The 25,509-nt window shown below is 48.5% G+C and overlaps 7 protein-coding genes across 7 annotated transcripts; 4 read left to right on the top strand and 3 right to left on the bottom strand.

Annotated features, from left to right (window-relative positions):
* Positions 1–187: 187 nt before the first annotated feature.
* On the bottom strand, positions 188–4,285 carry ONS95_011577 (uncharacterized protein). Its single transcript, XM_058505204.1, has 6 exons — positions 3,633–4,285; positions 3,183–3,557; positions 2,596–3,125; positions 2,154–2,542; positions 1,660–2,091; positions 188–1,585 (listed from the first exon to the last, which is right to left on the bottom strand). The coding sequence occupies exons 2-6, from the start codon at positions 3,252–3,254 to the stop codon at positions 1,335–1,337; spliced, it is 1,674 nt and encodes a 557-aa protein (XP_058359761.1). The 5' UTR covers positions 3,255–3,557; positions 3,633–4,285; the 3' UTR covers positions 188–1,334.
* Positions 4,286–6,287: 2,002 nt separating this feature from the next.
* ONS95_011576 (uncharacterized protein) lies at positions 6,288–6,605 on the bottom strand (the record flags this gene model as incomplete). Its single annotated transcript, XM_058505203.1, has 1 exon — positions 6,288–6,605. One exon carries the CDS (start codon positions 6,603–6,605, stop codon positions 6,288–6,290), a length of 318 nt encoding a protein of 105 aa, XP_058359760.1.
* Positions 6,606–7,259: 654 nt separating this feature from the next.
* On the top strand, positions 7,260–9,122 carry CCT5 (T-complex protein 1 subunit epsilon; the record flags this gene model as incomplete). Its single annotated transcript, XM_058505202.1, has 5 exons — positions 7,260–7,269; positions 7,335–7,352; positions 7,408–7,456; positions 7,505–8,621; positions 8,670–9,122. The coding sequence occupies 5 exons, from the start codon at positions 7,260–7,262 to the stop codon at positions 9,120–9,122; spliced, it is 1,647 nt and encodes a 548-aa protein (XP_058359759.1).
* Positions 9,123–9,982: 860 nt separating this feature from the next.
* On the top strand, positions 9,983–11,878 carry ONS95_011574 (uncharacterized protein; the record flags this gene model as incomplete). The annotated part of the gene is made up of 2 exons (XM_058505201.1): positions 9,983–10,333; positions 10,424–11,878. The coding sequence occupies 2 exons, from the start codon at positions 9,983–9,985 to the stop codon at positions 11,876–11,878; spliced, it is 1,806 nt and encodes a 601-aa protein (XP_058359758.1).
* Positions 11,879–12,955: 1,077 nt separating this feature from the next.
* Positions 12,956–16,601, bottom strand: ONS95_011573 (uncharacterized protein). The gene is made up of 3 exons (XM_058505200.1): positions 16,196–16,601; positions 14,247–16,107; positions 12,956–14,192 (listed from the first exon to the last, which is right to left on the bottom strand). Exons 2-3 carry the CDS (start codon positions 15,897–15,899, stop codon positions 14,043–14,045), a joined length of 1,803 nt encoding a protein of 600 aa, XP_058359757.1. The 5' UTR covers positions 15,900–16,107; positions 16,196–16,601; the 3' UTR covers positions 12,956–14,042.
* An 893-nt stretch (positions 16,602–17,494) lies between these two features.
* ONS95_011572 (uncharacterized protein) lies at positions 17,495–21,175 on the top strand. Its single transcript, XM_058505199.1, has 2 exons — positions 17,495–19,214; positions 19,339–21,175. Exons 1-2 carry the CDS (start codon positions 18,994–18,996, stop codon positions 20,816–20,818), a joined length of 1,701 nt encoding a protein of 566 aa, XP_058359756.1. The 5' UTR covers positions 17,495–18,993; the 3' UTR covers positions 20,819–21,175.
* Positions 21,176–24,132: 2,957 nt separating this feature from the next.
* On the top strand, positions 24,133–24,995 carry ONS95_011571 (uncharacterized protein; the record flags this gene model as incomplete). Its single annotated transcript, XM_058505198.1, has 2 exons — positions 24,133–24,163; positions 24,235–24,995. 2 exons carry the CDS (start codon positions 24,133–24,135, stop codon positions 24,993–24,995), a joined length of 792 nt encoding a protein of 263 aa, XP_058359755.1.
* Positions 24,996–25,509: the final 514 nt, after the last annotated feature.

Below are 25,509 nucleotides of genomic sequence, written 5' to 3'. Positions count from 1 at the left end.
AGGGAGAGAAAGCGACACCGAACCAGTCCATTTCCATATCGTGAGTACCACAAGCCGAATACTGCCTCACAGTCACCGTCCCAGCATCGTCCGAGCTGACCGCGTGCTCCACACCTTGAACGTAGCTATCGAGACCCCTAAAACATACTAGCCTGCCGTCCCTAGAAGTATAGACCTCCATGTCAAACAACAGCAGCTTGAGACTTCGATTGCCAAAGGGGACGTTTTGAGTCAGGTTCATCAGGGAGACATTCAAACAAGGAGTTGACCCGTGAGAGACTGACTGTACGCCAGGATTGATTATGCTTTTTCAACATTAATGAATGTGACTTTGGAACGGGTGCGTGCAACATGTTATGGCCGAAAATAATGAATTTCCTTTGTATCAGAACAAGGACTTTAAATAGCAAGATAGGGACCCAAGGAAACCACACCAATGCGATGCCTTTCTTCTTAGTGAAGCGTATTAAACCATGAATCTACTTATGGGAACTCACGGACACCCTCAAGAACAATTTATGTCACGACAAAACCTTCGCTTATTTCATAAACACAACCTCAGCAGGGCTTCGCTTATTTTACACCGCCAAATTGAACTTTATTGTCACTCTTTGACCATCAATCGCCATATAATATCATCCACAGCTTCATGGCTTGGCCATTTCATACACTTTATGGGCTACACTGCAAAAGGTATCAAACGATCACTTACTCAACACAGAATGAAAATCAGCCATATATCCTTCAGTATCTGATATTTTCTTGATAGCACCTGGCTAACCATTCCATCCAAGCTTTCCTATCCATTCCGAGGGAAGTCCATGCCTATGCAACAAATGGCGTACGTATAAAAATCATAATGTGGTATGATAGCCTAGAAACACCCTACTCCAACTCCTCCTGCTCCTGATCCTGCTATTCCGTCCGACTCCCGCTTCTTTCCTTGATACTTGCTTGTCATGGTCGTGTACTGTACAGATGCACATGTCGGATCGTATCCGATGGAATTCCATTCCAGACCTCTTGTTGAGATCATATTCCAGTGCCACCACTTCACACGACTTCCTCCTCTTCATTGCCTCTTGACGGTCTGTGTATCTTGTACTCTCGTGGACTCGCGTCAGGTTACCATTTTCCACCTTCGAAAGTTTCCTTTCCTCACTTTGACTTCTCATAATAGTCCTTTAAACCTCCGCGTCCGATTTAAAAAGGGGTATAAAACCATGCATCCTCCTCACAGGTCCCCGCTTCATCAATTCCTCAAAACCCTTCCGTTCTCGCTCCTCTACCACCACCATTCCAATCTCAACCTCGAAACTTCCTCGCACTCACAATCACATATCCTCAATATTAACAACCTCGCCATACGCATCGAAGCCCAAGCGTTTCTTCGAAATCGATGTCTTAACCGGGTTGGGCGAATCGAAAATCTCATCGAGTTCCTCGAGCGTGCGGTTCTTAGTTTCGGGAATGAAGAAGAAGACGACGATGGATTGTATGCCGCACCAAATTGTGAAGATGATGTATGTGTGCCATCCGATCTTCTCCATGCTGACGGGCCAGGCGAATTGGTTGAGCATTTGGGCTGAAAGCTGAGTAAGTATTTATTTTGCGGAGAAAGAGGGAGATGTAGTCAATCGGAAAAGGGAAAGAACGTACCAGCAGCGACGGCAAAACCAGAGAATCCCATTCCCTTGGCACGCATCTCGAAGGAGAGGACTTCAACGGGGTAGAGAGCCTGCAGAGGTGTGAAACCAATAGAATAGACTGCGCCGAATACGAAGATGAAAACAAGCGAGGTAGTGGCAGCGACGGTGTTCGTGCCAACTGGATCGGGGACTGCTTCTGTTGGGGCAGGAATGGAGTTCTGGTAGATGGCGGCGGAGGTGGTCATTGCGAGCCAGACGAAACAGCAGCCTATGTTGGAGAACAGGAGGAGAGGTCGACGACCGACTCTGTCGACCAAGTTGGCGCCGACGAGGGCCCAGCAGAACTGTTGGCAATTATTGATCAGGATGATGTTTGCTTGTTTGACTTCGTCGTCTAAACCGATGGTGTCGAGGACTTTGCTCATAAAATATGAGAGGACGGCTGGAGATTGTTAGTGATTGAAAAATTAGGATAATTGAATGAGAATGAGAATGTCTACGAACCATTGCCAGCCCATTGACCAAAGATAGATATCGAGACATTGCACATGAGACGATAGCGAGTGGAGCGATTTTTGAAAAGCGCCCTATAATCCCACCAACGTTTGTCCGCTCCATCCATCTCCAATAATTCCTCATACTCGTTCAACTGAAGCTTAACCCATTCACTATCTGGATTGCCCTCTCCGTGATACTTCGTGAGCATAGCCTTCGATTGATCTTGCTTGTTGTTGACGTACAACCATCGTGGAGATTCTGGTAAGAAGAAAGCGGCAACGAAGATGACAACAGCAAACATCAATTGAAACCAAATAATGAGTCTCCAGGAAACATTTCCTGGAAGGTCAGTACCTCCTCGTGCTACACCGCTTGCAATTATTGATCCGGTGAACCTGGAAATATTGTTAATATGGTGCTGTATCACATTCCAAACTGATATACGTACCAGAAACAATTAAAGATGGCGGTCACGATTCCGCGATAGGCCGGATGCGAGACCTCGACAACGTACATCGGTCCTGCAGCGGAGGCAACATTGACTCCGAATCCGAGTAAGAAGCGACCTCCCATAAATTGATTGACACCTTGAGCCGGACCGGCAGTACCCTGAATGACTGTCCCAGCAATGATCAAAAGACATCCTATCCACATTCCAAAGCGACGTCCGTAAGTGTCGGCTGATGGTCCGATGAAAGGCAGCGATACCACGCCTCCAATTTGGTACATGCTCGTTACAAGTCCAGCCCAGATCCCGGCATTTTGGCCGTGATAGTACTCGAGAAAAGGTCGGTTTGCCAAGAGATTGTTGATCAGAGATCCGTCGTAGCCGTTCATCGTGGCACAGAAAAAGCCGATAAAACAAGCAGCGTAAAGTTGCAGTGTTGCAGAAGTGAAAGGCCTCGGAGGCTCCTTCATCATCGCTTCGTTAAATGCCTCATTTCCCCTTATTATCTTGACCTCCACCTCTGAGTGTTTCTACCAGCGATGTTAGGACCAAGCTTAGTATCTGGAAGGCTGACAATTTTCTCGTACCATATCCAGACTGTGAACACCAGCATATTCCACCATATAATTACTGGCGCCATCATCAAATTTATCGGCCATGATGGGCGACACAAATAGTCGAGAATGGCTCTGTCGGCCGTGACAATGCTCGAAATATCGAGAGATCGAAATCAACGTCGAACGGGCAGCATCCGAGAACAAAACCCGCTCACAGGGCCTGCCGTACCTTTATGTGACATGCGCCAGAATCCGCACCCTGTCGAACTGCTTAGTGCAGCCATCAGTTCACCTGTCCAGGCGACTGCCCCGGGAGCAGTAAGCCTATATTGCTCAAAGAGGCTTAAGCTGGCCACCCCGGATTTGCGGGCAGCATCTCCATCCAGTGCACCCCAGTCGTGAAGCCTGTCACGGTGATATTAGTGACAGGCAGGGGGCGGGTCCCTAAACCCTGGTGGGATGGGATGGGATAGAGCCCACCTGCACCAGCAGATTTCTGCTTTACATGCCAGACAGTCAAATAATGAAGTCCACAAACCACAGGTCTGGGATGTTTTTCGCTTGCTTACCCCTCACCCGATTTAATGTGGCGGGAGTCCTTGGCAAGTTGGACGAGATCCGCTTTCTCGAGATTCATGCGCAGTTCATTGGAGAAATTTCCTCCTGATTGGGCTCGTTTTGGTGACGGAGGCAACACGCCGTGAGCCTGATCAGGAAGCTCTGCTTTGTCAAGCTCATCTCCACTTCCCCAGGTCCCTGGTGGAAAAGTTCCAGAGCAACTGTCTTCATCTTAATGATTGTGAGCTAAATAATCTCACTGGGGCATTCCCTAGGAAGGTGTGGTACAAGTATCGAGAGGTTCCAGAAAGGTAAATGTTGTATCTGTAGGCTGGTCAAAGAAGTAGCTTAGCTCCACGTCCACTAGAATCGAGCAGACGTGCGGCGTCCCCTGTGCTTCCATCCGTTACAACCATCTCCATTGATTCAATTCGAGTGCGAACAGACCATCACGGTAGCAACAGAAGCATCAGGATCCAGAACTCCAAACGGCATTCGTTGGTATCGACGGCGAATAGATAGCTCCATTATTGATGGGCTCGGATAGGCACAGTCGTGAGACCTGTCTGGGGAAGAGACAGGCCAGGGAGACGAGCCCAGACGGGAGGAATGCCAGCGGGGGCAACTGGACATATACACTGTTGTGATTGGACGCCAGTTTGGTGGGCTGCAGATGTCCCACTGCAGGTCGTGACTTTGACGAATCATCGGAGCCCTCGTCTGATGAAAGGGGAGGCGAGGAGGCGAGGCGAGGCGAGGACATCGATCCCACGAAGAAGGGAAAAGAATCATCCAATCATCACTCAAGGGGAACGGTTACTCAATTGGAAACACCAACAGGTACGAATAACGAAAGAATTGTAAGGAGAAGAACATGTGGCATACTTTCTCCACCACTTGCTTCGGCGTCCGAGGATTGTTTTGTTCATAACTGAGGTGAAAATGTGAAAATAAATCCCCGGGGTTTGTTCTCCAATCCCATGCCTAATACTGTGTACTTAAAATTGCCTGAAAGGCAAACAAAGCGACTAGAACCTTTCTCGAATGCAGAATACAGCAAGGCGGTCAGAAACAACTAATTGTAATAGACACAAGGATGCATGCTTGTGCAACAGAGAAAATAGATTAAGGGTGAGCATGAAAGCTGGGGTGAGATAGCACAAGACGACCAGGGAAGGGGAGGCAAGTGACAGGCGGACTGGGGAACCAATGATTGCAGTGATCTCCTGTGACTAAGCGAACAGCTGTGCCTTCTATTGATAACGGTCTCTCCAACGAATCCAACAGTCATGCATAAATAGTCCCTGAAGATACCTATCAATATCAGATTTCTCGCCGCAGCATAACATTACTACTCAGCACATAAAACCACAATACGGATGTAAGCTTACCAGAACAACACACAATAGCTTGAGTCTTGACGATCACACTTCTTCCTCACCCGCAACATATCCCCATCCATCCTGGATTTACGATCTTCCGAATACTGCGGAGTACGATTGCCTGGCTTCCGTGGATATAATGCTGCAATAGTCCCCTCTTAAAAGCATGTACCGTCGTCGCTAGGTCTCGTGGACATGACATGACAGACTTGTGGTGGAGAGTGGATGGGATGGGCACTACCGCTTGTGCAGTGAGTTCGGTACTTGATATTAGCCGGACCGAGTGATTGACACAAGAAGAGTTCTTCGTTATTATTAAGACCGAAATGATAGTCTTGATCTGTATGAGCGCATGTTGATTTTCTCCGAAGATCGCTGATGGGATCTGCAAAATACGTGCTTTGAAGATTTATGCTGATGGGATTTTCGAGGAGGCGTCTGATCAGATTCCACTGGCCATCCAAATTCACGGTATTTTTGTCGAGCCACAGAGATCAGACGTATGTGCTGTTGATTTTCTAAGCTGTAAATTTTTGGATTTGTTATCGCAGGTGGTTTTCTCTCTCTTTATGCGGATTCCAGGTGTATCTGCGAGTTCTGCAACTGCTTATCAAAACAAATGCCTTCACAATTGCCTGTGATTATTTCCTTGGTGTATCTTCTCCGTAACATACTTTGCAAGCAACTGCTAGATTAGCGCGAAGCAGAGCCACTCGATTCATCACAGCTGTCAGAAGGAGTCTTGTAGCTGATGACCAACAATTCTCTTGGTCTGATAAAAGTTGCAATAAAGCGCACTCATTTCGATGGTTGAAATAGTCTGGATAGGATAGGATAGGAAATCTTAACTTGATGGCTTCAGAATGATCCGAAAGATGATTCTACCACCTTTACTGTCCAATGTCAACATGACATGCGAAACAAGACCTTTGGATAGCTCCACCACAGCAGCAACGGAAACCACAGTACCATAAACTGCAGATTTCCCGATCCAACAAACTAAGGAAATGTAAACACATGCACCTTATGTTTTGTTCGTCAACGAATTCAATCACTTTACCCGTACCGAGTAAGGTTCACGGAGTCACTTCGTATTTTCCCTTTTACCCATTCGCTTACCAACCGCCCCCAAATTCATCTCATGACCTTGAGTGCATCTAGGCTAAAGTACAGCACAGAACAATATGCATGCATGTTAAGATGAGATGTTGAGTGTGGAGACATGCATGTGGATGGTGGAAATGTCTGTGTGGAAGGAGGTGCACGTCGGGATCGGTTGCCGGAAGCCAATCTTGAAGAGTGATCTACGCGATCGCCAGCGGAGCGGTGCGGTGCGAAATCTGGGGGAGTGCTGAACTCTCTGTGATGAGATTGTAAGGAGTACTTGGGACCGGTGACTAAGATGTGGGTTGAGAGGGAGTGTCTGTTGGATGGTAAATGGACGAAGTGATGTAGGATGCTTGATATCACCCTCCAACTGGAGCTGAGCATTGAGCATTGTATAGAATGTCATGCGTTATCTTGAATTCAAGTATAGATATTATACTGCATGGTGGCTGCATCACTTAGCTGCATATACAAGGAGTAATACGACTCCGAGATGGTAACGTGAAAGAAGGGGCTGCCACAAGGAATACATTTCTCCCTTCTTACTTCGAAAGAACGATAGCGAGAGCAGAAGAAGAATCATTCAATCGACAAATAGAAAATTATCAGTGTGAATGATTCAGGAACCCTCGAAAGCAGTCAGAGATAAGAGCAAACTTGGACGGGGATGACAACAGGAGAAGCAATCATGCCATATTGAAGTGAATTTAAAGTCTCTTACTGCCAAGAATACTCAAAACATTCCCATTCTTGCAACGGTATTACTGTATTTACTTCATCATATATTCGATTGCCTAGAACGAAAGCGCGGAATTCTTGCTCAGGGTGATGTCGAATAGGTGGTGAGAAAGTCACCTGATCTTTGCGCTAAGATATTGATGCCTTGACGCCTTACTAAATAATTTGAAAGCTTTTTGAGAACGCGACGAAATCCACCATACGCGTTCATGACTGAGAAGGTGTACGGCAACGTCCTATTTCAATTTTGAAGCTTCTGAACTGCTCCAGGAAGGTGTTTCGATAATTTCTGCAGTCTTACAAGGCTGCTTCTTTCTCCAAGATGGCTATGAGTATGTTTCACCTCCTGTTGACTGACAACCACTTCATAAGTTCGAGCTAACCTGGTGTCTTTTAGATATTGATATGTCCCAGGGTATGCTGGAACCTCAAGTACAAGTCTGCCATATGGTTTACTAATCAAGCTATAGCTTCGGTCGTGAAAGACGAGCAAGGCAGACCATTCATTGTTGTCAGAGAGTAAGAAGCTTCCACACCGGCCAAACATAGCTGCTAACCATATTCCAGTCAAGGCAAGAAGAAGAGAGTACATGGAACCGATGCTGTCAAGTCACATATTATCGCCGCAAGGACAGTAGCGAACATCGTCAAGACATCCCTCGGCCCTCGAGGCCTCGATAAGATCCTCATTTCGTCCGATGGAGATATCACAGTTACGAACGATGGCGCAACCATTCTCAGCCAAATGGAGATCTCGAATCACGTAGCAAAGCTACTGGTCGAGCTCTCTAAATCGCAAGACGACGAGATTGGAGATGGCACAACAGGTGTGGTAGTTTTGGCTGGTGCGTTATTAGAGCAGGCGGCAGAGCTCATCGACAAGGGAATCCACCCAATCCGGATAGCAGATGGATATGACCAGGCTTGCGATATTGCTGTTGCGGAGCTGGATAGGATTGCCGATGTCATTGAGTTCACGAAGACGCATAAGGAGAACTTGGTGAAGGTCGCCAGAACGAGTTTGGGAAGCAAGATTGTGTCGAAAGCGCATGATCAGTTTGCCAACATCGCTGTGGATGCTATCTTGTCTGTAGCGGATTTGGAGCGCAAGGATGTTGACTTTGATCTGATAAAGGTTGACGGCAAGGTCGGTGGATCGCTCGAGGATTCCCTGTTGGTTCAGGGTGTTATTGTCGACAAGGACTTCTCCCATCCACAGATGCCTTCCGAAGTTCACGATGCCAAGATCGCCATTTTGACGTGTGCGTTCGAGCCCCCGAAGCCAAAGACGAAGCACAAGTTGGACATTACAAGTGTGGAGGAGTTTAAGAAGTTACAGACTTACGAGAAGGACAAGTTTGCGGAGATGATTCAACAGATCAAGGATACTGGTGCCAATCTTGTTATTTGCCAGTGGGGTTTCGATGACGAGGCAAACCACTTGCTGTTACAGAACGAGCTTCCAGCTGTCAGATGGGTTGGAGGTCCAGAAATCGAGTTGATTGCTATTGCTACCAACGGTAGAATAGTACCGAGATTCGAGGACCTTTCAGCGGCGAAGCTTGGTCAGGCAGGTATCGTACGGGAGATGAGCTTTGGTACGACAAGAGAGAAGATGCTGGTGATCGAGGAGTGTGCGAACACCCGGGCTGTCACTGTCTTTGTCCGAGGAAGCAACAAGATGGTAAGGAAATACTATGGTGCATGTGGAGCATACTGCTAACCTTTACAGATCATCGACGAAGCTAAGCGATCACTTCATGATGCCCTTTGCGTTGTACGAAATCTTGTCAGAGACAACCGCGTTGTGTATGGAGGAGGAGCCGCCGAAATTGCCTGTTCCCTCGCCGTCGAAGACGCAGCAGTCAAGTCCCCTGGCCTCGAACAATACGCTATGCGAGCATTCGCCGATGCTCTCGACGCTGTACCTATGGCCCTCGCCGAGAACTCCGGTCTCTCACCCATTGAGACCCTAGCCAGCATCAAAAGCAGACAAGTTACTGAGAAGAACACCAGATTGGGTGTGGATTGCATGCAGACCGGCAGCAACGACATGCGGGATGCATTTGTCATCGATCCATTAATTGGAAAGAGACAGCAGTTGATGTTGGCCACGCAGCTCTGTCGCATGGTGTTGAAGGTCAATAATGTCATCATAGCTGGGAGTGACGAGAATGAATTCTAAGCGAGAGAAAAAAAAATGTACCATAGACGTCTGCATCTAGCATAGACTGAGGTCATTTATCCATTGGAATTGTACCTCATATCCCTAATATGATAATTGATCCTATCCCCCCTCTCTTGAGGGAGTAAGAGCTTGTGATAATGCCTTTCGTTTCATTAATTATGTTCATAGATGACTTGATTCGGTTCTGGCCAAGCTTTCAATATCTTGCTTTCGACCGTTTTATCCACTTGACTTTTACTTGTCAGCTATTTTGTGGCTACGTTGCTGACTGCACTCTTCGGTTGCTGCAAATCCTTTCGTCATTCATGGTCCGCAACTTGTTAGAAGCAGGTCGTGCAAAATCTACTTTGCTATGGTGCAAATCTCAAGAGTTAATTAGCAATAATCGTCTTATCGCTGCGCTGCGTCACAGCATATAGTCATATGCTGTTGACAATAGTAAGACTATTCTGACCCTTTCCTGTTGTTGACAGAAGTGCGCTGAGAGGCGAAGCAAAGTCGGGCACTCCTTCCCTCTCCTACATCTTCAAGCAGCTCAGCCAACCTTTCTTACCCAATCCAGCTATTTACTATTTGTGACTCAGTCTATCAACAAAAGTTACAGGACATCTTGTATACGCAACTCTCTGTTTTGGATACTTTCATCTTCTTCTCCAGTCCCCATCTGTTCGCATCCCATTCGTCCTCAAGTCAGTCAACAGTGTCCTCTGGCTTGGAACAGTCAGGCTCGACCAGATCTTTCAATTACAAATATAACAACTACCAGCCCTTTACATCCTTCAGGCAAGTTCCCAGTGCATCTCTTTCAACAGCTCATTGACACTCACAGATCCCTCTAAATCCGTGCAACTATCGCCATGGACGTCTACAAAGTCTCCGAAGTGGTCTGCAGGCTCTACAGCAGCGGTAACCGATGTCCACGGCAGAATCGCTTTGGCGGTTGCCCCTACGTTCACAACGCCAATGACCGCCGAGATGCAATTGCTGCTAAGCGTGCTGCTCGGGAGCAGGCTGAAAAGGCAAAGAAGCTCGCTGCTGAGAAAATTAAGCAGAAGGCTCAACGTATCAAGCAACAGAAGGAGTATAGCCAATCGAAGGCGAGAAAGTCTTCCAAAGGTGTCAAAGCTCCTCAGACTGTCAAGACTGTCAACAGTGGCGTCATCACTCCACCTGCTTCTAACGCTGGTGATCTTACTTCCAAAGAAAGTGTAATTTCACACCGTTCCGGTATCTCTTAACGATCAGCTCTTGTCCCTGATAGATTCTCGCCTCTGAGACTCCACTGACGGTACACACAGGTCGTTCAGAAGAATACGCTGCCTTTGTCTCCTCCACCATCTCCCATTCATCCAGGCGCTGGAGGTTTCGGCCCTGGCAGTCACGAATACCACAGCAATGTCTCTATCACTGATGTCCATACCGCCAACGTTTCCCCTACCGAGGCCTCTACCGTCACAAATGGTGTTGCTCCTACCAAACATGTCCACAACAATAATGCCAATATCCGTTTCGCCGACGCTCCCGTCACCGAAGTCTATACCATTGTAAACGGCGCATGGCACACGAAGTACACTACAAGCAAGGAGATATGCAAGAAGCACCTGACCCGGCGTGGCTGCTCGTTTCCAAAGTGTCGCTACCTTCATGACATGAAGACTCGTAGAGAGTATATTTCTGCACTTGATGAGGCAGCCGCTGAACGAAAGGCTCTCAAGATCGATTCCAAGAAGGTCATGCCCGCTTCTCACGTCAATCTTGGGACTTCCAACGAATCCAAGGTTGATGCAACTTATGGTTCTAATGGAGCCAACGGCGTTGTCATTGCTGCAAAAGTTGTCCCACCGAGCATTCCATCTACTCGCTCACCGACTACTTTCTGGGGAACTGAGAGTGGCTTAGCTATTTGGGCAAAGGACAACCTCCGGGATCGTAACCAGGTCAAGCTCCTTATTGCTTACCCTGGTCTTGACCAAGTCCCAGCAGAGATCATGAACATTGTCAGGAGATCAACCAACCCAGGCGATGGACGTGTATTTGAACTATTCACCGCTCTACCAGGAGAGCTCCGGAACCAGATTTGGGGTTATGCTATCACTGATGCTCTCCTCGCAGGTCGCCAAGTCCACATCCAACTTCAATCAGATGAGAACGAGAGCTTCGACAGAATCACGACCAGAACCAACCCACCTAGTCTTCTGCATGCCTGTTCGGACTCGCGGTCGCTTGCGAAGCTGGCCTACGAGGAAGCATTTCCTCACCCAAACTCCCCAGAGTACTACTACGTCCCTTTCAACTTTGACCACGACGTACTCTACATCCATACTGGCGGTGTTGCTACGAAGTTGTTCAAGCTTGTTAGATTGATAGGAGGCAAGCACACCTGTGCGCGCGTCAACCACGTTATTGTTTCCCTGAAAGAGTACCTTGGCGACCGCTCGTACAACAAGGATTACTGGGGTCGTTACATGTCCTACTTCCGCAACTTGAAGTCGCTCAAACTGATGGTCGGTGATGGATTCGAAGATCTTCGCTTCCACAAGAAAAGCTACTGTCACGGTGCAACACATGCTCTCAAGCACCACCTCTTCAGGCGCTACGGCAAGAATCCTGACACAACACAACCATCGGTCGCCGATATGGCACCAAAAGTTACGTTCGAGGTTGTTCCTGCCATAACTGCTCATGAACTGTGTATTGACAGTTTGATCTACATGGGCGAAGGAGGATGGGGAACCGATAATCGTGGCTGGTAGTCGTGGCCAAGCCGTCACTTTGTTGTGTTGGACCATTTTTGGATTTGCTTTGGACTTGCTTTGGACTTGCTTCGGACTTGCTTTTGGACTTACTTTTGGACTTACTTTTGGACTTACTTTTGGACTTACTTTTGGACTTGACTCTCCAAGAATGCATCGCACAGGCTTGCTAGAGTGTGCTGATTGTGGTTGAGGATGATGATAGGTTGATGGATTTGATTTGATTTGATTTGATTCCTCTTTCGCCTCTTCCTAGGTACTACACAAAATCATCGATAGAAGACGACCTTGAATGGAGGCTCTGCTTACAGGTGGTTTATGAATCATACTTAAAGTTAGATAGATACACGTAAACTCCCCTTCTTCTCCGTATGTCTGAACATCGCAGACTATCAAAAAATGAAAATCTATTCTTTTTTTTGGGGGCCTTCAAAGCCAGCAAGCAATACACCACTGAATATGACAAAAAACTTATGAAAAGTGGGAGCTAGCCTAGCTAGGAGTTTCCATCCCTATCCCCACCCACCTACCTACTCTTACTATAGGTACTGGACTGCACTGGACTGGACTGGACTGGACTGGTGTGCATCGTAATGTATTGTATGTCGATAGGATGGATACATACAGGTAGGTACGAGGGAGTATATGAGTGAGTGAGTGAGTGAGTAAGTGAGTGAGTATACCACCTACCTTTTTGAGTTTTAGCTAGGCTGTAATCTTACTGTACAGTAATTCCGTATACGGAAAGTATGTATGTATGTATGTATATATGTAAGACTTAAGATTAGCTCGCTAGCCTGGTAAATTTACGGTCGGGAAGTTTAATGAGAAATGAGAAATGAGAAATGAAGGAAGGGGCAGAGGGTGTGAGGGGGTGGGAATACAGCGTGGGAAAGAGAAGTAGAAATGGAAATGGAAATACAGACGGAAATACAGGTGGGAATAGAAATACAGATGGATGGAATGGGAGCGGTGATCTAGATCTGGGTACAGATCACAGATCACGACTCCCTATGTTTTGGTCTGGAGGTGAGTGAGGTGAGTGAGGTGGGAGAGAGGAGAGGAACACAGAGGTGTGTGAGGGTGAGGGAGAGAGGGAGATGTGAGATGAGATGTGAGGATGGCATTTCGGTTGATCAACGTCCAACGTCCTTCGTTTTCAGGACTTGATTTTGAAATTGAAATTGTGGAATTGTGGAATTGGGAATAGTTGTCAGGAGTTAATTCTGACGGTCTCACACGGTGCGTGTCTAGTTCTCCAGTCCCCTAGTACTCATTCATTCATTCATTGTCTATTGACGAACAGCCAACAGCTACCTATAACCTGGCGTCTACTTGTTTAACCACATAATCCTTGCTCTCCCACAACACAACGTCAAGGTGCGCTCCACTCACCCCAGATTGCAGTGGGCTGGCTAGCTGGCTGGCTTGTCTTCTATCCATCTGTAGATAAGATAGTAGCATGCAGCATGGATAGCTAGCTAGCTCTATGATTTCGTCTACCTCCATCGAAGGCTTTTGAGATTCCCTCCCCCACATCACTCGTCATACCGCTCGTCATATCGAGATAACACTATGCCACATCATGGCACTCCTCTCTCACTCAACTCAAAGCGGCTGAAGCTAGGTCATCGCATCATATAAATCTCCACAAGCACATCGCATAGAGCAGCGTAGATCCACTAAAGCTCAAGCACAGACACATGCAGAAAGAAGGTAAAGCAAGTCTATAATATAATGCCGTGCCACATATAGAGGTGCCGCTCACATGCCACCCTCCACCATCGAAGTTAGAAGATGGGAAAAGAGAAACTCCGAGATACGCCATGCCGTATGTCGGATGCTAGATGCTAGCTTTGTAAAGTAGAACGCTCGCAAGGTCTGCGAGTTGCGTGTATATACATCCCGGTTGTAAACGGGTACATGTCTTGCATTGATTCCATGGTGAAATCCGTCCGGAGTTCGGCTTGGGCTCCGCGTTGGCCGGTAGGGTCAGTCGTCCTCACTACACTGTTCTGGGGCTCCACTTCGGGATCTGGGTCGAAATCTTGGGTGGTATTCGACAGTGGTTCGAATCTGCCACCTGTTTGCAGACCAGATTGTTTTCCCAAGGACATTTTCCGAGTCAAATAGTATATCATATCCAAAATTTGACCAAATTCGCTCACGGATATTCCCAACTGATTTCATACTCAGGTATACTCGGCCCATCCCATTTCTCGCCATATGGGTTCATGCGATTGTGGGAGAAGAAGCCGTCGTGTGCGCGCTGGATGACATTGAGCCAAGACGAAGGTTCAGGGTTCTTGAGCCACTGGTGATTATTAGCCTTGCTCTCTCTTTCCTCCCGGGCACAGAAAAAGCTTACCTGGTTGTGGATATGATATGTCCACGCCCCTCGGAAGAAGTTTTCCAAAGTTCGGTTCGTGGGTGGATACTTATCTTCCTCAATCCTGTACTCGGTCTTGCTCAACGCCTCTCGATCGATGGTCGTCGATTCCGTACTCAGTGGCGTAACGGCTCTCAATTCAACGTTTCTCATATCCCAGAAATGTCCTCCACTCTTGCTTGCAGCTTCTAATTGCGGCCCATCGTACGCTTTCCACTCATCCTTCAATGGGAAAGCATTTTTGCCTTTGAAAACCTGCGCATAATCATGAATGCAGGGAACGGTACATTTTCCCAGTCTACCCCAGTTGAATTCCGTCCAGATGGGATCAAAAGCTGCCGTTTCTAGCATGTGAAACTCCCGATTTCGGCGATCCTTGACAGCCATAACGCCAACCACTCTTGGGTGAAAGTTCAATCCCATTCGCACACCGCCACGGAGCAAATAAGAGGACAACGACGAATTGGCGGACAGGGACATGATCGCAGTATTGTAGTCTCCTGGGCTCGGGTGCGCTCCCCATCTCTCGGCGAAAGAATGCTCTTCTCCAATCAACAACGGGCGCATATCCCTGAGCATAATGACATCCATATCGAAATAAGCACCTCCATAAAGATGCAGAACAACAAATCGCACCGCATCAGAAACGGCAACTGGCAGAAACGTCATCTGTTTCTCCGTCAGGACAAGCCATTCTTGGTCCTTGGCGTCACGAATCAGTCCATCCGCCACCAGTGTCTCGTTCTTCGAATTTGCCTTTCCTGGACTCTTGTAATATCCCTTCCCGTCTGTGTTGTCGCCTTTCGGTAGAGGGATCCTGGAAGGGAATTTCCATGTCTTCAAAACAATGTCGCCTCTTGACACGAAAGGTAGAAATTTCCGAAACAGGGGATCCTGGTTCAACATTTTGTCGACAGCTTTCGAGTCCCGATCTCCATCGAGCCAGAGAAACAATCGAACGCATGGAATGTTCTGGGTGTGAAAATGACTCTTGATGAACAGCTCGACTCTCCATGTGGCAGGTCCGGTCCAGTAGACGTGGTAGGGTACAATGGGGCCATTGCATCGTCCCATTGATTCTTTGGAAGCAGGTTTGTATGCAGGATACTCGCTCAAGGAATTGTCAACGCCATCCGCATTGAGATATTCCGCATGCTTTGGTGACTGTTCGCTGGCCCCTTCCCCTCTCGCTGGTCTGTAGTAATACTCTTTTGTACCCTCATCCAGATACTTCAGACAATCATAAACATATGGCATCTTCTCAATGTTCTCGTATGACCCTCTACATTCTTCCACCAGCTTCGTCAGGTTGGCAATTGTGTCGACATGTGGTCTCTTCCCCAGGTAGTTGTCTCTCGGAGTGACAAGGCTTTCGGGTCGATTGAACCAATTAGCCTTCGGATTGACTTTTGAGGCAATCAATTTGCTGGAAGGTCCTTGGGAGCCAATGTGGTCGGAGGAAGACCCAGGTCGACTTGAGAGCGGGTTATCATAGAGCTCTTTTGGCGACGCAGGTAGTGAGCGTTTTTGGTAGACAGCAATGCTCAAGTACAGAAAACCATAGAGAGCAGCAGCAGCCAGTACGCTCTGCAAAACCCCACAGAAATTCCTCGTGCGACTCTTCTTTGCCATGTTGGCTTGTGGTGTTGAAGCAGCTCGTCCAAAAAGTACTCAATCGAACTTCCTTCTCCCCTGGCCGAGGGTTGCGATGCAAAGAAGGCGCAACAGTCGTTCTATATTAAGGTTGTGTAGACGCCATCGATCGGTAATATATTGTCCGGCCTTCTACTCGAAGTGAATTGGTCGGTAGATTGGAAATGATTGCGTGCCTTGCGTTGCCCTGAATGTCACTCGTGTTAGTTGGTTCCGCGGAGTTCGGTACGTCACCCACAGCCCCAAGTAGGTGAATGCAAGAATCGAGTACATACGGCAGAAGGACGAGCTTGTCCCAGTTCAAGGCAGGATGCTCTGGCGACGACGTCGAAAGATCATGAAAGTTAAAGGAGCGTTGGCGTCGACGCGTCGACTATGTAGTGTAGTTGTGAAGAAGGAAAGTAGGTATGCGATATGAAGGAGAAAGGACGGAAGTCCCTAGTTCTCGTTCTAGTTGGAGTTGGAGTTGGAGTTGGACGGCTCGACTGCCACGGGTAGTTTCGAGGAAGGCCCAGGAAGGCCCAGGAAGGCCAGGGTCCATCACGAAATTGGGTGCAGGTGCAGGGGTTCTGGCCCAGCAGCCCAGCGCAAGGAGGAGGGCGAGGAGGGGTTCGGGGTTGAGCATGGGCAGTCTAACAAGTAGCCTAGCCTGCAGGGGCTTGGCCTTGGCCTTGGCCTTGGTGCTTGGGGGGTAGAGTGGAGTGGAGCGAGTGGAGCGAGTGGAGCAAGCGTTTGGGAATGAGCCGGCCCAGTGCAGGTGCAGGTGCAGGTGCAGGTGCAGAAGCGACGGGGAACGACGGCGTGTGAGTGGTCGAGATGCCAATAGAAGGAAACGTGCATCATTGTGTAGGCTCGCAGAAAAGGATGAGGGTAGCATTCTCCAGGCTGTATACAGCAGGATATGATGTTGGTAGGTAAATTGTAAATTTACTATACGAAATGCAAAGTTAGTTTGCCAGTCACGGACAGTGCTTTTGGCCTGATGATTTCAGAGCAACCATGGGTAGTCAAAGATAGCATGACGAGGATGGCGGTGTCTTGACATGCGGATGTTCGAACAACTGTCTCCATGGCATGTTCAACAAATGCGATGGAGGGTTGAAACATGGCAGCTGATCGTCGAAGAGGACGAAGTGCACGAAGGGGAACCGGGCGATTTAGCGATGTTTGGCAGCCAGTGCAACTACTCCAAATCCATCCATCTGGGCAGCACAGGCGGTGCGCACTAGAACAACGCCCGACAGTTTCTCTCTGCATGCTACCTATCCAGATATGGTAATACACGGCTGCAATTCGTCCCATCTTTCGCGATTTCGTGTTTTCCAAATAGACATGTGCAAATACCATGCCGATGTAGGCATGATTTGGTATTCTCGTACTTCTGTGTTGTGTTTACAGTACTTTGCAGATGGTCGTAGAGGTAAGCTACACGCGTTGGATCTGACGCTTGGGTTTTGGGGATTCTCCATCTTGGCAATCGCAAATCCCACTTTTGCACCGACTTGGCAAAGCGGCAGACAGGGTTAAGGGCTGGACATCACGTCTTGCCTGTATCGGGCTTGGGTGGACCCGCTGGTTATGGTAATTTCTAAGTATCGGCGGATGGCATGTGGACCCTTCGAACAGCAACCGAAGGTGTGTCTCGTCAAATAACCGGTCCAATCTTCACGCGGGAAGATGATCCAAGGCATACCATACCCTCGATACTTGCCATACTTGCTTTGGTATGGGTAAAGTGTCAACAGCGGCAGGCGGCGTTGGTAAGGATGAAATAGATGGGTGGAGGATGATGTTGTTGTTGTTGGGTTGAAGTGCTGCCAGCCATGTTAAGAGGGCCTGGAACAAGCCAACCAGCTGAACGCAGCAAGGGGATCACGCAGCCATCAACACAATAATGGACGATGGCGCAAGTCCGTCCAAGAACGACTAATTGATCTCTGACGTTTTTCTTACTGTCAACGTTAAGACACTTCTCAAGACGAGGCGATCAAAATAACGGGAGTCGGTTCACAGTGTTGAAGACCTGTGCATGCCCTCCTGAGCTCACTTCTCGTTCTGCGTGTCTCTCTGCGACGACAACCGGGCTGGAGGTGGCCGTTCAAAAATATTGATTGTGCCTCCCTGCAAGGGACGTTATCTCGGTTCGGTACAGAAATCATAAGAGATTTGATACCCCAGAAGAGTCGGGATCACCGTCCCGACAATCTGCAGTATGCAGCACGGAGGCACTGCGTCGTGCATCAACGATTTCTGTCGTACATCCACTTTTATCTTCAAGATCTGGCCCAGACTTCAGCCTTCTCAGGAGTCGCGATGGTCTATCTACTCACTATACTCGTCCTCTAGAAAACTGAACACTGCCCAAACTTAGACCGTGAGCACAAACTTACACAGAATACACAACCACCAAGCAATGCCCGCAGACGCAATGCATCCCCATCGTAGAAATTGCTCCCGCTTTGTGTCACAATCTTCGCCGACTTGCTGCTCCAGCCCTGGGCCAACGTGGTCCAAGAAAACGCCTCCTGATTGGCATTCTCAGCAGCGCCAAGGTATTCATCCAGCCTCGCTCTCATTGGTTGCATCGGGCGCCCATTATTCGAGCCTGAAGCGAGCATTTCCCCTGACCACCACAGCAAGCAGCTCGCTCAGGTCAACAACCATAACAGATAATCCCGCAACTATCACTACTACTGCAGCTAGCCATCCTATGAACAGTGTCTAAAACCGGACACACGATACGACAACAGAACGAGTCAGGCGAGCCATCAACTCTACCCGGCAACAAGCCGCGTGTTCAATCCTTCACGCTTCTCCAAGTTTTCCCGGTGTCAGCCACGTCGTCGCACGAACCAAATCGCCAGTCTTGCCGTACCCACGGACCACGGAGAAACTCGAAAGCCTCACATGCACTTCATCGATTTGCATCCCACCATCTTCAAACCAAGCCTCCAAGCCAAACAACCAAACATACCAACCCACTGACGTATGTTTCAGCTACTTGTGGTTGTCTGACTTTCAACTTGTGCAGGTGCGGAGACGCTCCCTTTCCCAGACGCGAACGCATCGCTAGATGCAGCTTCTTGCTGCGCCTAAGCTGGTGTCGTTCTGGGCTGTGAGAGGCATCTCCACTTCTACATCGACATCGAGATGGCCATGGACATCTTCAAGGATCGCTAAGTGCAGACGAAGCGCCAGGCAGATCTCATCAGATTCAGCTGCATCATCACGTGAAGGGTTTGAAGTTCAGAAGTTTGAAGTGAAGTGTGGATCGGCGGGATTTGTTACTATCGAGTGAGTTCTTTTCAACTTCTGCTAGCGGTTGTGATGGAGGATGATCCAGTTCTGTTGATATATCCACGTGAAACATCTCACGTGCATCGCTACTCCTTTACCTCGCCTACTAACATCAACAAAGCGTTCACAACCCTTCCGCACTCAGTAACCCCGCCAATCCGCTCATAATTCACCTGCCACCAACAGGAACTCATCTCAGATCCACCCATCCGCCTCTTCCACCTTACCTTCTCACCTCGAAAACAACACTCGCAAGCATAAATTACAGATGGAACATTCCCACTCCATCAACAAACACAACCGCGCCTAAACCGCTTTCCAACAACCCCTCGTACGCATATCATCCCTTCCCAAGACCCCTCCACGATACACTCGCCGGATATACATTCTTGCTATCCACCTTCCTCCCACGTTACTCTCCTCAAGCACCCTCTCCAACCACAGACTTCAATCCCAACGCAAGACAGTCACTCTATGCACCGACTCGTCCACTCCCAGTCCAACGACCCATCCTAATGTACGGTTCCTTCCTCGGCGGCACCCTAGCCACCTCGTTGGCATTAACAGAGAACTTCACGTCTCGCACACTGCCCACAAAGATCATCGGGTTGATAACCAAGAATGCCGTTTTCGACTGGACGGATATCGCGACCTCGCCTCCCCCACCGACGGTCGCAAACCAAGACTCGTCCTCAGAAAACGAGCTTGGCTCCACGGCAGGGCCACTACAGAGGAGTCCAATGACTCCAGAGAACGCATGGGACGCTAGCACGCTCCACAAGCTTAAAACTCACCTCTTCCCTTCTCCGGCAGCAGCATTCGACTCCTTCGCTTCACCAACACTATTCTTCCGAACCTCAGGGTTAGCCGTCCCTCAAAAATGGGTCACAGATGAAGATTCTTCCGACCAGTCCACAGCGAACTCTCCGTCACTATCTCCATCCGAAACAGAAGATCAGTGGCCTAGCGAGGAAGGGGATCTCACTTCGTCAAATTCAGAGGCAGCAAGTCCTTTGACTCCAGGAGAAGAGCCGACCTCACCCACACATAAGCAAACAGAAACCACAGAAGCCGATCTAGCCAAGCGCATCTCGCAGCTATTCATCGAACCTCCTTCCCGTCCCGCACACCTCAAATTCCCACCTTCATCCACAACACTGAAAATCCCGTTCTCGCTATTCCTACATACCGCCACCCCTCTTCCCTCCTCCTCGTCAACCACATCCTCCCTTTCATCCTCTACCTCTCCCAAAACAAAATCCAAGTCTAAGTCTAGATCTAAGCTTAAAGCCCAAAGAAGGTCAAATGAGGGTCCAGACGGTGAGGATACCACTACGACGCCAGGCGGCCAGGCAAATCATATGGCTACACTGTTCCGTCGCAGCGTGTTTATCCATGAATTCTCTGATCGGAGGATTTGGGATGAAGAGCTTGATCCTGAGGCTGCTAGTCAGGCGAGGGCGAGGGTTGTGGGGATACGGGGAGAGGGGAGTGGAGGAGTCGGGGAAGAAGGGAGGAGGGGAGATATTCGGAATGGAGACGAGCAGGGGAAAAGCGAGGGGGAGGTGGTGGGGGAGTGGATTAATGATATTTTTGGGTGATGGGGGATTAATTATTGGATAGAATTGTACGAAATGGGGATATTGGTATGGGGTACGGTGTTATGCTACAATGTCGGATAAGGATAAGATGTTATAAGAAAAAAATATCAATTGTGTGGGATCCATGAAGGAAAAAATGGTGTGTCATCCGGGAAGTAAGACTGTAAGATGACTTCTATCCAGACTTCCAGTTCCAGGTATCTTGTAGTAAAGCTCGAATCATAGCGGGTTCCAAGGTCGCGCTGAGCACTTCTGCAAATGAGAAGATGGGTGATAGATAACATGTAGTTCGTGGTATGAAGGTATCTATCGCCAGCAGGCAAGGGAAGCGTCCTAGCGCGGTGAGGTTTAAGTAAGTGCCCAGGGATTTCTCCTCATTTACAGCCCATGTGCACGTCTACCGCTCAGTTAAGTTACTCTTGGTAATCTCCTTTAATTCCATATCTCTGCCGTGTGAAACTGTGAAGGTCATCGGCTCCAATGGCACTAATCTGAAACATATTCGCGCAACATCTTGACAAGTTACCGTGATGTATCTATCTATCGCCATGTTGCGAAGACACCACTTTATTTCCGGTCTTGACTTTAGATGGTCTTTCAACTGATCATATAGGTACATCGATTTCAAGAAGATCTTCCTCTTGCAAATCCCATAGATATAGTTCAACCTGCCGCATTTTCACAATCAGTCAGTCAGTCTTCCATTCCAGACAATCCTTGTCAAGTAAATGCAATCCAAACCAACTCATATGCAACTCCAAAAACTAAAGGAAATCTCATCTCCCTTCAACTCCCCCCGACAGCCCCCATCCACTCACTCCCTCCACCACCCTCCCATCCTCCCTCCTCATAAACGTCCCGTCCTCTTCATCTCCGTCACGCAGCCCCTCCTACCCCTCCTACCCCTCACCATCCCCTTACCATCCCTCTCCCTCGAATTCATCACATCATACACCCCCAACTGATCCCAGATCCTCGCTGCGGTAGGCATTATCACAATACTGGCGCGGCGCCTATGGACAGCGAGATTGTAAAACGCGCTTCGAGGGGTAAGTAGGGGATTTTTGAGGCCGAGAAGGTGGGTACGAGAGAGGGTTAGGGTGGCGATGGAGTTTTCGATGATGGGGGGTTTGGCGGTTGGGGTTGGGGTTGGGGTTGGGGTTGGACATGTTTTTTTGATGGTTGGTGGGTGGTGGGTGGATAGTTTAAGGATGAGAATGAGGATGAGGATTAAAGTTGAATTTGTTCTTGAATCGTTTTTATAGCATGAGATTGAATTTTAGGTGTAGGTGATAGGCAGGTAGATAGGTAAATGTACCTGCTTCTTTGATGAGATGCGATGAGGCGTTGAATAATTGACATACATGCTTACCTTACCTATTTTAATACAGACTTTCTACTGCGAGGTCAGCTCGGGTTTTACATACAGTCTCAAAGGAGATAGGGCATCACCTTACAAGGAGCTTGAAACCTCATCTGGAAATCGGAAAACCACATTCTTATTAGATCGTGTGCAGAAGTCGATTTATTTGTTTCGATTCATTTGGGAGTACGTTGCTGTAATGATAGATGCCTAGGTATGGATTCGGACTCGCTTAGCGGGATCTCGATACAAATACCGCATTTCCGCATCGGTGCAGAACGACACCGGCTGGGCTTCGAACCTCTAACACATTTTCCCTGTTAGATACCAAGGGGGAAGAAACATTATGATAAATCTGGCTTCATGACTGGGATGGACTGGAGAAACTTTGACCTCGAGAAGAAGGAAAAGAAGGGCTTAGCTAGCTATCATCTCAGAAGGTCGATCTAGCATCACTTTAGGAAAGATATGAGAGTGGCATATGCCATGAGACGTTCCCCTTTGTCTTCTTCGCCCAAGCTCAGGGACGTTGAACGGATTGATGAATACACGTCTATTCTATGTATTGTATAGCTAGAGCAGACCGACAACTGCAACTTGCAAACGGGGTTCGCATCAAAAAAAAAAAAAATGAAAGGTTACTCAGAGTGCAGACATTGGTGCGCAGGTAAGAAAAGCCGAGGTTTGGAGGCAAAATCAGCAAGAAAAGAAACAAATAAGAAGACTTGAATACGTAAATTGCAACATTACCGATAGGAATATGACAGGATGCTAAAGGAGAAAGCGGAGGAGAAGGATCTCGCTTGTGAAGATGTGGGGGTTTTCGCCAAGCAATGCTGAAACTTTCCTTTACCAACCGAACGTCGCCAGTGTTTCCTCCCACACAGCACGTCAGCAGCACGACACAAGCAGCGCCATACCTCACCTGTCAGAAGCCGAACAGGAGACGCAATTACAGCGAGACATGATGAGCGGTATTGCTCACTGTCGAGGTACAACGCGCTGGCGATGTCACGGCGAGATGCAAGCTGGGAGCTGCGCGCTGGCCTAAGGGGGGTTGAATGTTGAGGTGGCAATTGGCCTATCTTTCCACAACAGCACAGGCATCATTCAACGTTCATACCATAAATTATCTGGTCGACAATACAACCTCGAAAGACTCATCCTCATATGCTACCCGCCAGCCTGACAAGCTTTCCTTCAGATAAGCAACAGGCAGAGCCAGAGCAGCCATCCATCTATTTATCCAGGGTCAGGACAACGCTTCCCAAAACAGCACTTCGCGCATCCGACCCATCCATCCTCACCAGTCAAGCCACCCGTCTGCAGCTTCGGCAAACCTCCCGAATCAAACTCGCACGCCTTGCAGCGCTACAACGTCATTGGTTTGTTTGGTTGGTCCGCGTCGAAACGACAAGCAAAAAAATCCTTTCAACAAATCTGCGTTCTGCAATCAGATTATAGGATACCGCGGATGGAGCGGAGAGGATACAAAATCTGTGGGTCCCGGCTTTGTCATACCAGTCTGCAACTTGCTGGCAGTTGTACCGGATGCTGCGTGTTGAGAGTAAGTGCATGCTAGTACCGCTTGATGAAAGGTAAGATGCATTCATAGGGGTGGGATGGAAGTTGGTTTCTCATTCTTTTACTTCTGCCAGACTCTCATACATTTAAAAAGCTCCAATTTGAAGAGAACTTCTCTCCAAGGGCAACAGCTTTCTATTCCTGTCTGGATCCACATTTGCTATCCGGATCCAGTTTTCTTATCAAACCTAACCCCCACTACACCCCGCCATCGAGCTAGTCCTCCACTATCTGCACGTCAATTATTCGAGTTTTCTCTTCTTCTACGTTTTTTTCCCCCTATTCAACCTTCTATCAATTTTACTCTTCGATCAATCCTCATACATCCAACATCTGCAACCATAAATTCAATCCAGAATCAAACACCATGGCAAAAGTCACCATCCACTGCGTTCGCCGTAAGTACTTCCCTTCAATACCCCATACTTTCCAACCCACCAAAGCCAATGACCTAACTTTCACCTCCCAGACGCTCAAGGCTTCCACAACCTCTCCCTCGCCAACCACACCATCGCCGACCCCCTCCTCACCCCCCACGGAAAATCACAATGCCAAACCCTCAGCCAAAACTTTCCCTCGCCCTCCCGCATAACCCACCTCGTTTCCTCGCCCCTCCGCCGCACACTCTACACAACTCTCCTCTCCTTCCCAACCGCCATCACCCGCGGTATCCGCATCCTCGCCCTCTCCGAGCTCCAAGAAACATCAAACCTGCCCTGCGACACCGGCTCAAGCGTCGATGCCCTCGAAGCTGAATTCGCAGACGGAGAGTTCGCTGGGACAGTGGACCTGAGATATGTGAGTGACGACTGGAACTCGAAAGTCGGCAGGTGGAGTCCGGCTGCGCATCACATCGAGCGGCGGGCGCGGTCAGCGCGACTTTTCCTCCGCGCATTGGCAGACCAAAGTCTCGCGCTGAATCCGGATCAAGATGTTGAAATTGTGGTTGTCACGCATGGAGGATACCTACACTATTTCACAGACGATTGGGATGGAGCGGGGAAATTTGTAGGGACCGGGTGGGCGAATACGGAAGTGAGGAGTTATGAGTTTGTGGAGGGGGATGAGCATGGTGCTGGGTTGAGGGAGACGAGGGAGAGTAGGTTTGGGAGGATGGGTAGTGAGACCCAGCTTGGGAGGGAGGAGCAGAGGACGTTGAGGGATGCGATGGAGAAGGAGTGGTGTGAGAGTGGGTATCAGGGCCCGCGGGAGGAGAGTGCGAAATTGTGATTGTGGGGTTGGAATGATATTGAGAGAAGAAGTAAGAGTCTAGACTTAGACTATCCCGATGCCGTGGACTTCTCGTTGCCTTTCGTAGCTTCTATTTGTTTGCAGGAGCAGAGATGGATGGAGTTCTGGTTTTTCTTTCAATGCTTCCTTACAACAGAAACAAGGGATTGGTTTAATTGTTTCATTTCATTGATAGACGGAGCCGAGTATTGCTAGACTCTGCGAGGAGATGGATAGACTGCTACTTGTTGGGTTGCGTGCACAGGGGAAAGAAATAGATATGAGAAGTATGATCCTGCTATCAAGGATGGCACAAAAAGGCTTCTGGGATGTACCCCTTAGGGTCAGGACATGAGATTCTGCTTATAACAATGGACAGGAATTTATGTCCGATCACAAAGCGGACTCAGATAATATTGCCTGTGCGAATATGGTAGTGTTGAATCGCAAGGTCATCACAGTGGATTATGGTGACAAGTCCTGGAGGCAGCATCGATAGAGGCCAGGTACTCTT

The sequence above is a fragment of the Cadophora gregata genome (genome assembly GCF_030347475.1).
Source record: "Cadophora gregata isolate MNR1 chromosome Unknown scaffold_5, whole genome shotgun sequence".
Classification (NCBI taxonomy): Eukaryota; Fungi; Ascomycota; class Leotiomycetes; order Helotiales; family Ploettnerulaceae; genus Cadophora; species Cadophora gregata.
Note: the sequence above shows the minus strand (reverse complement) of the source record. Positions and strands in the feature narration are given on the sequence as shown.

Bases quoted from the DNA above. Each gene is read 5' to 3' on its own strand.
- ONS95_011572 (XM_058505199.1), top strand. From the start codon at position 18,994: ATGCAGCTTCTTGCTGCGCCTAAGCTGGTGTCGTTCTGGGCTGTGAGA. The intron at 19,215-19,338 runs GTGAGTTCTTTT...ACATCAACAAAG, and splicing joins GCGGGATTTGTTACTATCGA to CGTTCACAACCCTTCCGCAC.
- ONS95_011577 (XM_058505204.1), bottom strand. From the start codon at position 3,254: ATGGCCGATAAATTTGATGATGGCGCCAGTAATTATATGGTGGAATAT. The intron at 3,126-3,182 runs GTACGAGAAAAT...CATCGCTGGTAG, and splicing joins GTGTTCACAGTCTGGATATG to AAACACTCAGAGGTGGAGGT. The intron at 2,092-2,153 runs GTTCGTAGACAT...AACAATCTCCAG, and splicing joins TGGTCAATGGGCTGGCAATG to CCGTCCTCTCATATTTTATG.
- ONS95_011573 (XM_058505200.1), bottom strand. From the start codon at position 15,899: ATGGCAAAGAAGAGTCGCACGAGGAATTTCTGTGGGGTTTTGCAGAGC. The intron at 14,193-14,246 runs GTAAGCTTTTTC...AATAATCACCAG, and splicing joins CATATCATATCCACAACCAG to TGGCTCAAGAACCCTGAACC.